The 16542-nt window shown below is 34.9% G+C and overlaps 1 protein-coding gene across 8 annotated transcripts in view; it reads right to left on the bottom strand.

Moving 5' to 3' along the window:
* Akap10 (A-kinase anchoring protein 10) overlaps nt 1-16542 on the bottom strand; it is a 70799-nt gene that overhangs the window by 30127 nt on the left and 24130 nt on the right. For all 8 annotated transcript variants that reach the window (XR_007341603.1, XM_048786221.1, XM_015506823.2 and 5 more), the window contains 4 exons: nt 8232-8330; nt 5110-5194; nt 4179-4302; nt 2582-2718 (listed from right to left, as the gene is read on the bottom strand). Coding sequence is in view for 7 of the 8 variants with exons in the window: in XM_048786221.1 (XP_048642178.1) it covers nt 2582-2718; nt 4179-4302; nt 5110-5194; nt 8232-8330 (445 nt within the window). In the remaining variant the exon portion in view is untranslated. The remainder of the gene's footprint in view (nt 1-2581; nt 2719-4178; nt 4303-5109; nt 5195-8231; nt 8331-16542) is intronic.

Genomic DNA, 16542 nt, shown 5'->3' with positions numbered 1-16542 from the left:
CAATTGCAGTGGTATCAACCTAAGACAGGAGGCTGACGCCTAAAGGTCAGTTTTCCGATGACGGGTAAGAACCATATGTTGAATTGGACAACCTACCAGGCACGGTCCTTAAGCCACATTGCTTGTTTAATTAATCAGAAGGGGGGAGATGCTGGGAGCCATTAGCCAAGTAGGTATGACAATTTCCTTGCCAGCGTACCCCATGTTGCTGACATTTTGCAGTGACATTGAATGTAGTTGACCTTGCTCAAGGACCAGGGCGGATTAGGGTGTTCCCGGTTTAACATAATTGGGTTTAGGGCGTTCCCAGTTTAGGTTCCAGGTTTAAGGTTTAAGATTATTCCTGCTGGGAATAGGGCGTATCCTGCTGCCTAAGTTCCCCTTGAGTTCTCACGGGATTCAGACAGTATATTTTGGGAGACAGAAGCCCAGTGAAGGTGAATTTGGGAGAGAACGTGGATTTGGGCAGAGAACGTGGATTTCCCCAGAACGTGATTGTAGACGGCTGGTGTGAGTTCGGGAATAAAGAGTTGCTGTTTGAATCTACAAGCTGTGTGGTGGCTCCTGATTGTGTGCCCAGCCAGACTGCGGCATTTGTGCCCAGCCAGACTGCGGCATTCCAGCACTTTTGAGTAGCTTATATCTCTAGTTTCTGACAGAAACACAAAAAGTCTGAAGATCCTGACTGATGATGCATACAACCAGAAACAAGTTGGGAATTACAAAATCAAATCTGACACAATGAGCCTGGCAAAATGATGGTGCCAGTGGGATGTCACATAGTCATCTTCATTTAATAAAAGCTCCAAAGGTGAAATGGAATCCAGTGGGAAGCAGGGTCTCTGCTGTGGTTACTGAGCTCCAGCCAGGACCTTGCTAGTTTAGTGCTAGTGCCACTGACTCAGCATATAGAAAACTCTTTTCTAGTCAAAATTTTCACAACAAAAAGTGAGCCTCCCATGTTGTAATTAATAAACTGGTAAATACTCCTTCATGATATGAATTTTCAGGCACCCCAGATCAAATTTGTAAACTCTTACTGTTTCAAGATTTAACAATCTTTTTTTATGTAATGTCTTTTGGAAAAATTACCACCTCTTTCGGCCTTAGTGTCTTTATCTGCAAAATGAAGAAAATCAGACTAGATCTCTAATCTGGCTATTCATCAGAATTACCTGGAATTATCTTCTAAAATAAAGACTCCTGGGGCATAACTGAAACCTGCTGAATCCAAATCTTCGAGATAACCGGAAAATAACCAGAAACTTATTTTTAACAAGCTCCCAGGTGACTCATGCAACTTGGCATGAGCCTGCAGACTGATGTTCAGGGACCAGTGGCCTATAAGATTTTGGCTCTCCTTCCAATTCTAACATTCTTTACAGTTTTCTCTATCCTCAAGTTATTCTCTTAGTATTTGCTTATGGATGAAAATAACAAATTACTTTTCTCCATAAAATAAGAAACTTTAAATGAACAGACATCCTCAGGTTTTGGATCTGGCCACAGTCTTATCACTTATCCAAGCAACTATTTTGAATTCTATTTACTACAAGATCTTTGCAACTTCTCGTTTTCAGGGAAAGCTAATAAAAAACTGGCTGGGGCTATAGCTTGGGAGAGCACAAGCTTAGCATGAGTGAAGCTCCAAATTCAATCCCCTATACCAAAAATAGAAAACAACCAACAATTATGCAAAACTATCATTCATTTATAATGTAATTGAGCAGATTTGCACCAGAAGTGTGATACACTCAAACAAAGATTTTTAAAAATATATATACACATATATATTTTTTGTTGTAGATGGACACAATACCTTTATTTTATTTATTTTCATGTGGTGCTGAGGATCAAGCCAGTGCCTCACACTGCAAGGCAAGTGCTCCACTGCTGAGCCAACCCCATCCCCTCAAACAAAGATATCTCTTCGAAATCTATACCAACTAGTTACATGTTCCTCTTGTATTCCTTATCCTTTTTTTTTTTTTTAATTTATTTTTTAGTTTTCGGCAGACACAATATCTTTGTTTGTATGTGGTGCTGAGGATCGAACCCGGGCTGCACGCATGCCCAGGCGAGCGCGCTACCGCTTGAGCCACATCCCCAGCCCTTCCTTATCCTTTTAATGATTCAAACTTGTGTTCCTTCCCTACCTTCCTTTTTCCTGATTTAACACAGTGTCTTAGGCATGCCAAGTACAGTTCTGCCACTAAGCCCTCAAACTCGGGTTTCTTGAAAGTGCCACATTCCTTAAAGTTTCTATGACTCTGCTTGTATTAATATCTTTACTTAGAACTTTCTTTCCTTGCCTTCTCAAGCTGGCAAAATTCCATTCACTTTTCAGATCCAAATCAAATCCTTCTCCTATGAAACCCTTCCTGAACACCATATTGTTATCCTGACTTCTACACATAAACATCCCCTCCCCCCAACAGAAACTTTTGTTTCCCACAAAGCCTTACACACACCATATAAAAAGCAGCTTTCATCTGAGCTCCTTGACAGCAGAGACTGAGTTTATTCATCTTTGTTTTCAAACAGTAAATACCTGCTGAATACATCTACCAATAAAACTCACTTGTCATATAAAATCATAGCATCGTTCTGGGCCTCTTGTCCATCATACTGGCCCTTTTTGGCAGCAAGCTGAGATTGGAAGTTATCTGCTGCTAACCAGAATTGTAATATATTTACTGCATCTTCTTTTTCCATGTACTAGAAAGGAAAAACACAAAAGGGAAAATAAGACTAAAAATGGATTTCTTTCACTTGTCTACTTCATGAGCCCTATGCATTAAAATATAGGATATAAGCAAAAAGCAAAAACAAATCTACTTTTTTACTTAACATCAGTTAGCAATAGGGCATACAGTCATTTGAGATAGAGAAGTTGTAAAATATTCTTGGCAAGGGCAGAACACCCGAAATGAACAACAACAACAACAACAAAAAAACCCACCCCACAGATAGATGCAAAATTTAGTGAACTGGAGTAAAAATTACACTAAATTGGATTAGTAGTTCCCACTGTCAAAAATACAAAGAGTAGTTGGGTGCAGTGGCACACGCCTATAATCCCAGAGGTAGGGAGGCTGAGGCAGGAGGCTCATGAGTTCAAAGTCAACCTCAGCAATTTAGGGAGGCTCTAGGCAATTCAATGAGACCCTGCCTCTAAATAAAATATTTTAAAACAAGGGCTGGGGAGGTGACTAAGTAGTTAAGCACCCCTAGGTTCAATCTCTGATACAAAAAAAAAAAAAAAAAAAAGGTAAGAAAATCAAACCAAATCTTTTACACTCGATCATTTCCATCATTCCATAAGAATATATTAACCTGAACAAATACTGATTTAAATTATGGCAAAGAAAGGGTGTAAAAACAAATCAACTGAGTATTCTGGCAAAAGAGAATCCAAGTGTCCAGATTACATTTTGTGAGATTGGGAATCCTCTTAATAGTCACTTCCTTTGCAACAAAATAATTCCATTTGCTGAAACTTAACAAATGCTATGAAACAAAACCATGCCTCAAAGAGATTAGTATACTTATTCATTTTGCAAATGCTTCACTATGTAATCCTATCAAGTAGCTTAAGTAAAAATGATGAGCATAGGAAAAATTTTACTACTTTTCTTTCTTCAGAAGTTGGGACTCCAATTATTTATGTACTGGAATTAAGTATCAAATTCTATAGCTTTATTTGGTACATAAGAGACTTTTAAAAAATGACAATAATTACTGATGGCTCTACGCTTAATGCATTAATCAGTGTGACCAAAACCTTACACTCAATCTCTTCTATCTGTAATATATTTTAAACTTTTCAAAAATATTCTCATATTCATGAGCTAATATAATCCGTCAAAAAATTCTATGGCTTTAAAATAGTTTCAAATAATTAAAAACATGCATTCTCATAAGCAATGGCTTAATTAGGTTTTCAAAATTAGAGTTATTTTACACTGAATCTTTTTATTTTTAAATGGAATTTTCATGTTCTCTTTGATGAATATGCCATCAAAGTACTCTTGCCATTAGATAAAAAACAATACAATAATACATCTTTGGAAATGACTTATATCTTCTATGTCATTTTCTATAGATGGGGCCCCATCATTTTATAGTTCAGAGGCTGGAATGCTCTAGTAGAGTGTAAAAAGAAATGCAGAATTTACCTCAGAGAAATAAAAGAGAGCTGACTCACAGAAGAGAATGTCAGCCAGGTAAACAGTTCCACTGGTCAGCACTTCAATCTGGTATTTACAGAAATGGTGACTTCGCAGAAACTCACTAAAGTGCCTGCACATGGACAAAAAAGGGAAAATTTGAGGGAACACCCAAGGAAAGAGCTTAATTGGGAAAAACAAGACTCTTTCCATACTGTCCCTATGGTATGTGAAAGGCCTGGGTCAAGGCTACCTCACTTCCCACGGTGCTCTTCCTGATTCCTTTATCTTTATGTACTCTCTCCTACCTCTCAAGACTTTGTAACCCTCCTGTAATATTTAACATACATGGTACTTTGTATTACAATAATCAAAGAACATGCCCTGTTTCTTTTATTAGGCTGTTAACTTCCTTTGAGGCAGGTATTATACCTAACCATGCCTTGCATAGAGCATTTAATAAATGTTGAATGAAAGAAATGAGTACACAAGATTTTTTAAGGGCATTTTAAAAAGCCCTGAGGCCATTTCAACAAATCTATGTGGATTTAGTTATACAGCACACACTAAATAAAAAACATAACTAAAAAATTAGGATATCCATCTGAAGACATGTATCACTTAAATAAATAAACCAATTTGAATAGTCACACATTAACCTCAATCACCTCCAAAATGACTTCAGAACTAAAAACAAATTCTTTTAACTTAGGCAATATTAACATTAAAAGAAGAAATTGTTTTGTTTTTATTAGAATCTAAATTATTTATATTTAAAAAACTATTAACCAAGAGTTTTAGAATGTGCTTGATAACTTTACACATATCCGAATTATTTAAATCCTCAAAGATACTTTGTTTTTAGTTGAGTGAAGTCCATTTTTAACACTGAACCCAAATTCCCAAGAATGCAAAATGTGAAAATACAAAACTAGCTTACTCTTGCTCCATTGCACTAAAGACTATGGCCTGTGCCAAAACAAAACAGTTGGGATCCACCTGTCCATCTTCTCCACAAATCTTTGCTGTAAAAGAAACAGTAGAGTCAAGCTTCCACTAAATTCAAACTATACCCATTCGTTAATCAAATTGGGAAATAACAATAAGGACATATAAGTGAGGTTTAAAGAGAATTAAAAGAAAACATAACAGCTTGAAAAAGTCTTTTGCGATGTACATTATATAAAAGTAGCAATCAAGATTTAATAACATAACATTTTTATTCAAACACCCTCAAAAACAAAATAAAAAGACAAAATCTGTAGCATATATTAGGAGATTACTATCATTAATTTATCAAACCTTGCAAACTAGTAAGAAAAGCCCAAAAGAAAACAAGCAAAGAACTAACAACTCAAAAGAACTAACATAAAATGGTCAATAAATATAAAAAGATATACATGATCACTAAATAATACAAATTAGAATAAGAAGGCATTATACTTTTGTTTAATAAAGCAGGATATTTTTAACAATACATAAGTGTTCTTGTTTAATAATGTTTGATGTTAATAATGTTTAATAATGTACTTTTTTAATATACTTGATGAAGAGCATGGGAAAACTACAATAAGTGTTAGTGGGAATATAAATTAACATATCTTTTAAAGGGCAGCTTGGCAGTTTCTAACTTAAGTGTTAAAAATGAACATACTCTTTCAATTGGCAATTGTATTCCAAGGATTGAAACCTGAAGAATTAAGGATTTGTTAAAAACATTTACTTATAAATAAGTTTGTCAAAATGTTACTGGTTGGGCTGGGGGTATAAATTCAGTGATAAAGTACTTGCCCAGCACCTATGAGGCCCTGGGTTCAATCCCCAGGATCCCCTGCAAAAAATAAAAAAGTTATGGGTGGAAAATTTACAATACAAATGGAACTGCCTAAACAACTGCAAATAAAGAAGCTATTTAGTTGACTGTTAGACAAACAACCATGAGGTCTCACTCTGAGTTCATGCTGTTAGATGGACCTTAATGAAACAAACAAACAAACAAACAAAAACTCCACAAGAATCAGACTGCATTATAGTTTCCTGGTCCACTGATCCATTTACTCCCACTTTCTCCTAGACAACACTTAGCTGTAACAGTGTGAAATATGTACATGGTCTTTGTCCACTTTCCTAACATGTACTTCCTAAAATTCTTGGAAGTCTTCTCAGTGATAAAAAGTTGTTTGTTTGTTTTTTTTAATGTGCTAATGAGATGACTGGTAGCCACCAAAGAGCATCAGGATGAGGACTAGTCACCAGAAAAGATCAAGGCATGGATTAGAGAATTGGAACTTTTAGCCAACCTCACCCCAATTGTATTACTAAGAAAAGATGGTCCAGGAAAGTCTAGAAGATGGTAGCAACAAATTCCAACTATGTAGAAAACTCAAAATCCATTGGGTATGATGGCCCATGCCAATAATCCCAGCTACCAGGGAAGCCAAGGTAGAAGGATTCAAGATTAAGAAGAGCTGGGGCAATTCAGCTGTGCCCCAGGTTTAATCCACCGCCACAGAAAACCAAAATCCCATAACACGATCAGTCAACAAAAGTAGGTGAACTAGTATTCCACAACCCTCAAAATACAGATGGAGACAACCCACCAGCATCCACAAATCTATGTTTTAGGTGTCTGCATGGAAGAAAAAGGAAAACAGGGGCATCATTTCATGTACCCCAAAATAGCCAACAGGTGTTCACTGGAAAGTATGGTGGGCTAATTTAAGAACCACAGCTGAGCCTGAAAGGGGTCATGCTTCATCTATAATAAATGAGTGCAAAGTACTCACAGGAAGGAATAAAGAAGCCCCATACTAGAATAACCTACTAGGAGTAAGGTACTTTATTTCATAAATCACAAGTACTAAGTTTGAGGTGAATAAAAATAACAAAATTTAGTACTAGAACTTATTGGAATATAATATTTGCTGATGAATAAATGAACCATTTTTTTTCTGTGAATATAGGTCATCCTCATGAAACACAGTAAAAGCTTTCAAACTTTTTTTTACTATGATCTACAGAGAAGTTGTTCATTCAGTATTATCTATACACACATATATGCATGTATAATGGAAAAAAAATTCCTGAAATCTTTGCCCTTACTATGGGAAACACTATGAATTTTCTATTCTAGCCTTTTTTTTTTTTTTTGGCAGGGGCAAGAGGGCATAAGAGAAAGCTGGTTCCAACCTAAGTATGAAAACACTACCAATTAGGGTATGGTCTAATCTCAAATTCTGACTGTGAGATGTTGCTTTGAACAATCTAGTTAATGTGTCTCTACTTCAGTTTCCTCATTCATAAAATAATAGCTACTTATCCAATAAGGTTCTGTAGAAGTTGAAATGACGGGCTGGGGATGTGGCTCAAGCAGTAGAGCGCTCGCCTGGCATGCGTGCTGCCCGGGTTCGATCCCCAATACCACATACAAACAAAGATGTTGTGTCCGCCAATAACTAAAAAATAAATATTGAAAAAAATTCTCTCTCTCTCTCTTTAAAAAAAAAAAAAAAGAAGTTGAAATGAATTTATCTATGGGAAGTCCTTAGTTTATCATCTGGACATTGTACTAATAAATATGTTGTTATTGTTCTTGCTTTTGCTGTTATTCAGGTTAAAATCTAGGAATTCAGGTCCACATATAGGAAAGCAACTTTTTAAGTGACCTATACATCTATGTAACAGATATAAGAAAACAGACTAGGAAGGGAAGTATGTTAGGTTATTCAATGTTCATTAAAAATTCTCCAAAAAAAAGAAAAAAAAAATCTCTTAGCTGAGCATAGTGGCACATCCCTGTAATCTCAACTACTTGGGAAGCCAAGGCAGGAGGATAAGAAGTTTGAGGACAGCCTGAACAACTTAGTGAGATCTTGTCTCAAAATAAAAAAAAGTGTAAGGGATAAAGCTTAGTGGTAGAGTGTTTGCCTAGCATGTACAAGGCCCTAGGTTTAACCTCTACCACTAAAAAAAAAAAAAAAAAAAAAAAAAGACAAAAACCCCTCTTGGTCAATAATCAAAAATAGTCAGGTTTTTTTGATTATAACTTCAAGCACTACTTACCTATGATGTCATTTCTCATTGCTTCTGTAATTGGTATTGGTTTAGCAGCATCAGGAGATATATATTTGGTAAAAGTATTTACTGCATCTTGCTCTATACCTGCAAGGGAAGAAGGGGACAAAGTTCAAAACTGAAAAGCAACTTGGACCATAGCAATGGACTATATTCAAGAATTGCAGGATTTGGCTTATTGTGTTCTTTTGTTACAAGATAAACTTCCATCGTAAGGCTACCTTTTCTTTAGTTTGGGAGCAGAAGATTTATATGTGAATTCTCTCCAGTCACCTTGAGATAACAAGCTTCATTATTAATAGCAATTTTTTTTAATGTACATTCTTTGTCTCTTCTCCCAACTTGAAAGACTTGCACAACAATATAAAAGAGTGCAAAACTTATTTATAAATCTATATTTAAATATTTTACCAATAATTTCACATACATGAATACCATTTTTTTTTTTGAATACCATCTTTTTGACTTTCAACAAACTTGGAAGGTTAAACAACAAATCTCGAACTTTTAAATCTCAGGATTTCTTTATAATCTTAAAAACAGGAGCTAGTGGGCTGGGGTTGTAGCTCAGTGGTAGAGAACCTGCCTAGCATAAGTGAGGCAAGGAAACAGAGGCAGGAGATCAGCATCACCCAGAAAAAAAAGAAATAGAAGAAAGAAAATGAGAATCCTAAAGAACTTCTGTTTATGTATGGTTCGTTTATAAATATTAAGGTATTAGAAACTAAGAATGAAAAAAATTAAGTTAAAATCAATACTTAAATCTTTTGTGTTCAACATGAACATTTTTATGAAAAATAGCTATTTTCTTTTATTTTTTTTTATTGGTTGTTCAAAACATTACAAAGCTCTTGACATATCATATTTCATACATTTGATTCAAGTGGGTTATGAACTCCCATTTTTACCCCGTATACAGATTGCAGAATCACATCGGTTACACATCCACGTTTTTACATATTGCCAAAAATAGCTATTTTCAAAATAAAAAAATTGGTGGGATGAAGGCACTGTTTTACACTTTCGCAACTCTAAATTTGGATTCTCATATCTGCTTTGGCATTCAACCTTATGCCACGCTGCTTTGATAAAATAGATATTAAGAACATCAGATGTGTAATTAGGAAGAAGTAGAATTTGAATGGTTTTTTTGAGATAACTATGGATATATTCTTTAATATTTCAACAAAACGTGTGGTAGTTCTAAAAGGTTAGAATGTAGAACCTAAAACCATGTCAATGAAGTTTTCATATTGTTACATTAAAATCTACAGTCCTAGTTTCTGTTCTTTTATTTATGAATGATTTTATAAAAATCATGTTTTCCACTACTTTAGAAAATACTGGTATTCTGATTTATACAGATCTTTATAGGTTTATGTAAATCTAAAACCATCATTAATTTCACCAATGATCTTATTGGAACACCCTTTTTAAAACTTTCAAAGCACATGGTGGTATTTAGAAGTTTTCCAAAATTCTTATTTTCATTTGAAAAGTTTAAATTTTAGCACTGGGCAACAAATGCAGTGTTTTCCTTGAAGTGATAGGCTCACTTTATTAGTTTCCAAACAAATGTCTGCCATAGTTTGTCAGTGTTCATTCTTTGTAGTAAAAGTGATAGTCTAGGGCTGGGGTTGTAGCTCAGTGGTAGAGTGCTTGCCTAGCAACATGTAAGGCACTAGGTTCAATCCTCAACAACACATAACAATAAATAAATAAAGATATTGTATCCATCTACAACTAATATATATATTAGTTGATTTGAGCTAATTGAGCTCAAATCACAATCAATTGCTCATGTGTGTTTCTTTAAGCCAACTAGTGTACTTTAGTATAAAGAGCTTTACACATAATTTCTACCTCATTACACAAATTAAAAAGAAATTACCGTGGACTCAAAGGGTTAGCTTGTTTAATAAAAGTAATTCTTTATTACCCCAAAGACATCCTTAAGTAAAACTAGCATTTAGTTTCACCAGAAATAAGAGCAGTAAAGAATATACCAACTGGAGCTGGGGTTGTGGCTCAGTGGTAGAGTGCTTGCCCAGCATGTGTGAGGCACTGGGTTCGATTCTCAGTACCACATATAAATAAATAAAAATAAAGTTCCATTGACAATAAAAGAAATATGTTTTAAAAAAAAGTATTAAAAAAAAAAGAATATACCAACTTACTAGTACAATTCTGTCTAAAGCCAGCACATTTTCCCCACTATTTCTCTTGTACCACCATTACTAATGTCAACACAGTGAAAAAGACAAATAACAATCTTAGAACTGTGAAAACAGTTTTGACCTCACAGACCTGCCTTAAATCTTAGGGAATCCCTACAGGTATACAAACCACATTTCAAGAATCCCCGACTTAAGCTAAATAGATTATTATGCACCCCTACTCCCTGACATTTTTAGGGATGCAGATGGACCTGAGAGGCACTTTATCTCTGAGCTACATTCCTAGCTCTTTTTAATTTTTACTTTGAGACCAGTTCTCACTAAATTGCTTAGGCTGTCCTTGAACTTACATCCTCCTGCCTCAGCCTCCTGAGTTGCAGGGACTATAAGTATGTGCCACCACATCCAGCTAGTATTCCCATTTTTATAGGAAAAAAAAAAAAGGTATGTATAATAAAGGAAAATATCTTATTTGAATCAAGAAAGTATGGGAATGGGGAGTAAAAATATAGGTTTTATATGTGTTTGCAATTGTTACCAGCTTAAAATAGACTGTTACAAGATGTTTTATGTAAACCTCATGGCAAACGAAAAATAAAGGAAAATGGGAAAAGATAAAAGCATGCCAATGCACATGTGCACATGCATGCAAGCATGCACACACATTCACAAAATCAATAAAATACAAAGGAAGATAGGGAAAAAGGAGCAAAGGCACTACAACATGGAAAACAACTAACAAATGGAAGTTAAATCTTACCCTATTAACAATTACATTAGGGGCTGGGATTGTGGGTCAGTGGTAGAACGTTCGCCTAGCATGTGTGAGGCACTGGGTTCGATCCTCAGCACCCCATATTTAAAAAAAAAAAAAATTACATTAAATGTAAAAGGATGAAATTCTCTAACCAAAAGACAAAGAGTGGCTGACTGGTTTGAAAAAGAAGACCCAGGGGCTGGGATTGTGGCTCAGTGGTAGAGCACTTGCCTCACATGTGTGAGGCACTGGGTTCGATTCTCAGCACCACGTATAAATAAGTGAATAAAATAAAGGTCCATCAACATCTAAAAAAAAAATTTTAAAAATACATAAATAAAAAAGAAGACCCAAATATATGTTGTCTTAATTTTTCAGATTTAAGGATACTCACAGGCTGAAAGTGAAGGAATAGAAGACAATACTCTACATAGTTGGAAGAAGACATTCCATGCAAATGGTAACTAAGAGTCACATGTGTATCAGACAAAATAGATTTTAACTCCATCACAAAGAACCATCAGGAAGATATAACAATTATAAATAAATGTCGAAAGCCGCTCTGGACAGGTGCTATGCACTCACCTTTAAGTCCTGAGAAAGAGGTACTGAATAGGTACTGCACCCCACAATACAATTTGGACTTTACCTCCACGTGGATAAGAGGTACAGCTCCAGGAGTGGGAATCACCCAATGGGGTTGGATTACACCCACTTGTTTGTTGTAATACTACCCCTTGCCTCATATGAATGGCTTCTCCCCCCGCCACAAAAAAACCTGGTTTTCAGGCATGCTCCCTCTCTTTCTTGCCTGCTTTGCCCCCCTCGTGGGAGCTGTGGCTAAGGAGCCATCACTGATAAATAAATAAATTAATTAAATAAAATAAAAAGAAAAGGTACTTTCTGTGTCTATATCTTTATTTAGTCAGACCAAATTCACTTGAGACAAATATATATCCAAAATCAAAGCATTTAAATATATATAGCAAACATTGATAGAACTGAGGAGAGAAACAGCAACATAATAATAGTAGAATACTTTAATACCCCACTTTCAATAATGAATAGAATCAAAGACAAAGAAAATAGTAAGGAAACAGAAGACTTGAACATCCAAACAACTAGATATAACAATATATATATATATTCTTCTCAAGCTTAATAGAAGATTCCCCAGGATAGACCTGTTAGGTCACAAAACAAGTCTTAATGAATTTATGGAGAATAAAGTCATAGCAAGTATATTTTCTAAACACAATGGAATGAAACTAGAAATCAACAACTGAAGGAAAACTTCAAAATTCAAAAATATGTCAAAATTAAACAACATACTCTTGAACAATGATGAGTCAAAGAACAAATCAAAAGGGAAATCAAAAAAATATCTTGAGATAAGTGAAAATTCAACATACTAAAACTTTTTTGAGATACTGCAAAAGTAGTACTAAAAGGAAATAACAACCTAATTTTATATCTCAAGAAATTAGAAAAAGAAGAATAAACTAAGCCCAAGGTTAGCAGAAGGAAGGAAATAATGAAGATTAGAGCAGAAATGAACAAAACAGAGAAAATAGGGGGGGAAAAAAATCAATGAAGCTAAGATTTGTGTTTTTGAAAAGATAAAAAATGTGACAAACCCTTAAGCTAGGCTTAAAAAGTGGGGAGGGGGTATGCTAATAAAATCAGAAATGAAAGAGGAGACACTGATTGCAACTGATGCCATAGAAATCAAAAAGGATGGGCTGGAGATGTGGCTCAAGCGGTAGCGTGCTCGCCTGGCATGCGTGCGGCCCGGTTTCGATCCTCAGCACCACATACAAACAAAGATGTTGTGTCTGCCAAAAACTAAAAAAAAAAAAAAAATTAAAAAAATTCTCTCTCTCTAAAAAAAAAAAAGAAAAGAAAAAAAGAAATCAAAAAGGGTCATAAGAGACTATTCTGAACAACTACACACTAACAATCAGATAACCAAGGAGAAATGGACAAATTCCTAGAAATATAAAGCCTATCAAGACTAAATCATTAAGAAATAAAAAAAAAATCTAAACAGACTTAGAAGTAAAAAGGACTTTAAAAAGAACAAATCTGGGGCTGGGGTTGTGGCTCAGCGGTAGAGCACTCGCCTTGCAAGTGCCAGACCCTGGGTTTGATCCTCAGCAACCACATAAAAAATAAATAAGTGAAATAAAGGTATTGTGTCCAATTACAACTAAAAAATAAATAAATAAAAAGAACAAATCTGGAGGTATCATTATGATTTCAAAATTTATGACAAAGCAACAATAATTAAAACAATGATACTTACAAAAATAAACAGACCAATACAACAGAATAAAGAGCAGAGAAATAAAGTCATGCAGTTGGTTTTTTTAGTTGTAGATGGATACAATATCTTTGTTTTATTTGTTTTTATGTGGTGCTGAGGATAAAACACAGTGCCTCACACATGCTAGGCAAGCACTCTACCCCTTAGCTACAACCCCAGCCCAGTTAATTGATTTTTTATTTTATTTTATTCATTTATTTATTTTTGGTACCCAAGATTGAACTCAGGGACACTCAACCACTGAGATACCCCAGCCCTATTTTGTATTTTTTATTTAGAGACAGGGTCTCATTGAATTGCTTAGCCTTTTACTGTTGCTGAGGCTGGTTTTGAACTCACAATCCTCAGCCTCTCAAATTGCTGGGATTACAGGCATGCGACACTACATCAGGCTCAGTTAAATGATTTGATAAGCATACCAAAAACAAAATAGGGAAAGGATACCATCTTCAACAAACAGTGCTGGCAAACCTAGAAATCCACATGCAAAAGAGTGAAGCTGGATCTTTTACCTTATACCCTATACCAAAATTAATTCAAAATAATGAAAGATATAAGACTCAAATTATAAAATTCCTAAAACAAAATATAAGGTGAAAAAGTTTCATAACACTGGATTAGGAAATGCTTTCTTGTATTTAACCTAAAAAGTATAGGCATCAAACACAAAAACAAGTGAGATTATGGTGAACTAAAAAACTTGCACAGCAAAGAAAACAAAATTGAGAAAACAAACTCTGGAATGAGAGAAAATATTTAAAAACCATATATCTGAATTAATATCCAAAATATAATTAATATCCAAAATATAAAAGGAAATCCTACAACTCAACAGCAAAAAAAAAAAAAATCACTCAATTTAAAGACAAAGGAATTGAAAAGACATTTCTCCAATGAAGACAGAATGGGGTACTGAGGATTGAACATGCTAAGGCAAGTATTCTACCACTGAGCTATATCCTCAGGATATTTTCAAAAAAATTCTGTTTCTAGACAGGGTATTGTGAAATTGCCCAGGTTGGCCTTGAACTTGTGATCCTCCTTCCTTAGTCTCCTAAGTAACTAAGATTTACAGGTGTATGCAACAGTACCTGCCTCAAATGCCTTCTTTTGAAAATGAAAAAAAAAAATGCTCAATACCAGTAGCATCAGGGAAATATAAGTCAAAGTTACAGTGAAATATCATCTCACACCTGTTAGGATGACCATTACAAAAAAGCCAAAAGATAACAAGTAATGACAAGAATATGGAAAAGTGGGAACCCCTGTACACTGTTAGTGGAAATGTAAAATGGTGCAGCTGCTAAGAAAAATAATATGGAGGTCTCTCAAAAAAATAAAAATGGACTATTGTATGATCCTAGAATCATGTCTATGTATTTAACTCATAATCTTGCTACATCAGGAAGATTAAACAATTAAATATACATATACCTCACACATGCCAGAGTTAAGTACTCTACCACTGAGCTACAACTATAGCCCCTGAAAACATTGTTCTAAACCATAACTATATATAACTTGTACTCGTCAATTTTAAAAAGTACTCGTGTTATTAAAAAAAGAATTCATTGGGGCTGGCATTGTGGCTCAGTGGTAGAGTGCTCGCCTAGCCATGTGCGAGGCGCTGGGTTCCATCCTCAGCACCACAAACATACATACATACATACATAAATGTATTGTGTCCAACTACAACTTAAAAAAAATCAAAAAAAGAATTCACAGGGGAAAAGAAAAGAAAGTATCAAGGTCATGACTAAAGCTCAGTGCTGTCTCCATGATTAAAAATTTATGTGAAAAAATGTTTCTGGGAAGGGGAGTTATTTTGCTTGTAAATTTATCCTGTCTATAACACAAGGCTTGATGAAAGACACCATTTGTGAAGACCTGAGGTAACTGTTTCCCATTCACCAGATCTAAAACAATCTGATCTAATCCCATTCTTTTAGCAAATATTTATTGCATAGCTAGTACGAACAAATTATGCAGGCAAAACAAAGACTTCTGATTTACAAAAAACATCTGTAAAAATTTTTAAAAATATAATATGGAAGTTTCTAAATCCTTGCTTTTCCATTATCAAAAACAGCTGCTAATTCTAGACAAATACAGTAAGAATTTATATAGATATTTAAGCATATTTATGTTCCAGGGCATTAAAACTATTGAAAAAAGTTTTGATACCCTTAAATATAAGTTCAGGGGCTGGGGATGTGGCTCAAGCGGTAGCGCGCTCCCCTGGCATGGGGTGCAGCCCGGGTTCGATTGTCAGCACCACATACAAACAAACATGTTGTGTCTGCCGAAAACTAAAATGTAAATAAAATATTAAATAAATAAATATAAGTTCAGAAACATAAAACTTGGTTATGCTTCTCTTTTGGATCCAGAAAACTTAAGTTTTCACATATTAAGGATAGAAGGACAGTAATAAATTTTAAAACATTAATAAACATTTAAAATGTAAAAGTCAATACACTGTTTTGATTTTTGTTTTTGTTTTGGTACCAGATATTGAACTCACGGGCACTTAACCACTGAGCCACATCCCCAGCCCTTTATTCTATGTTACTTAGAGATAGGGTCTCACAGAGTTGCTTAGGGCTTCACTAAGTTGCTGAGGCTGGCTTTGAACTGAAGATTCTCCGCCTCAAACATTTGAGCGGCTGGAATTACTGTTGTAGTTGTACCACCATGCCCAGCAGTTAATTAATACACTTTTTAAAAAATTAACTGATAAATACTGGGTACAGTTGTATCAACCCGTAGTCCTACTTTATTGGGAGACTGAAGTAGGAGGATCACTAAGCAACAAAGACCCCCATTTCAACAAAAAAAAAAAAAAGAAGAAGAAAGAAAGAAAGGAAAAAAGAAAACAAAATAGAGGGAGGACTGGGGTTGCAGTCAGAGGTAGTCATGTGTGAGGCAGAGATCAATCCCCAGCACAGCATAAAAATAAAGGTACTGTGTCCATATACAACTAAAAAAAAATTGTTTTTAAAGAAAACAAAGACCCAATAAGAGAATGGAAATGACTGA

This window comes from Marmota marmota, unplaced genomic scaffold (assembly GCF_001458135.2).
Source record: "Marmota marmota marmota unplaced genomic scaffold, marMar, whole genome shotgun sequence".
Lineage (NCBI taxonomy): Eukaryota > Metazoa > Chordata > Mammalia > Rodentia > Sciuridae > Marmota > Marmota marmota.
This window is presented reverse-complemented; position numbering and strand designations above follow the sequence as displayed.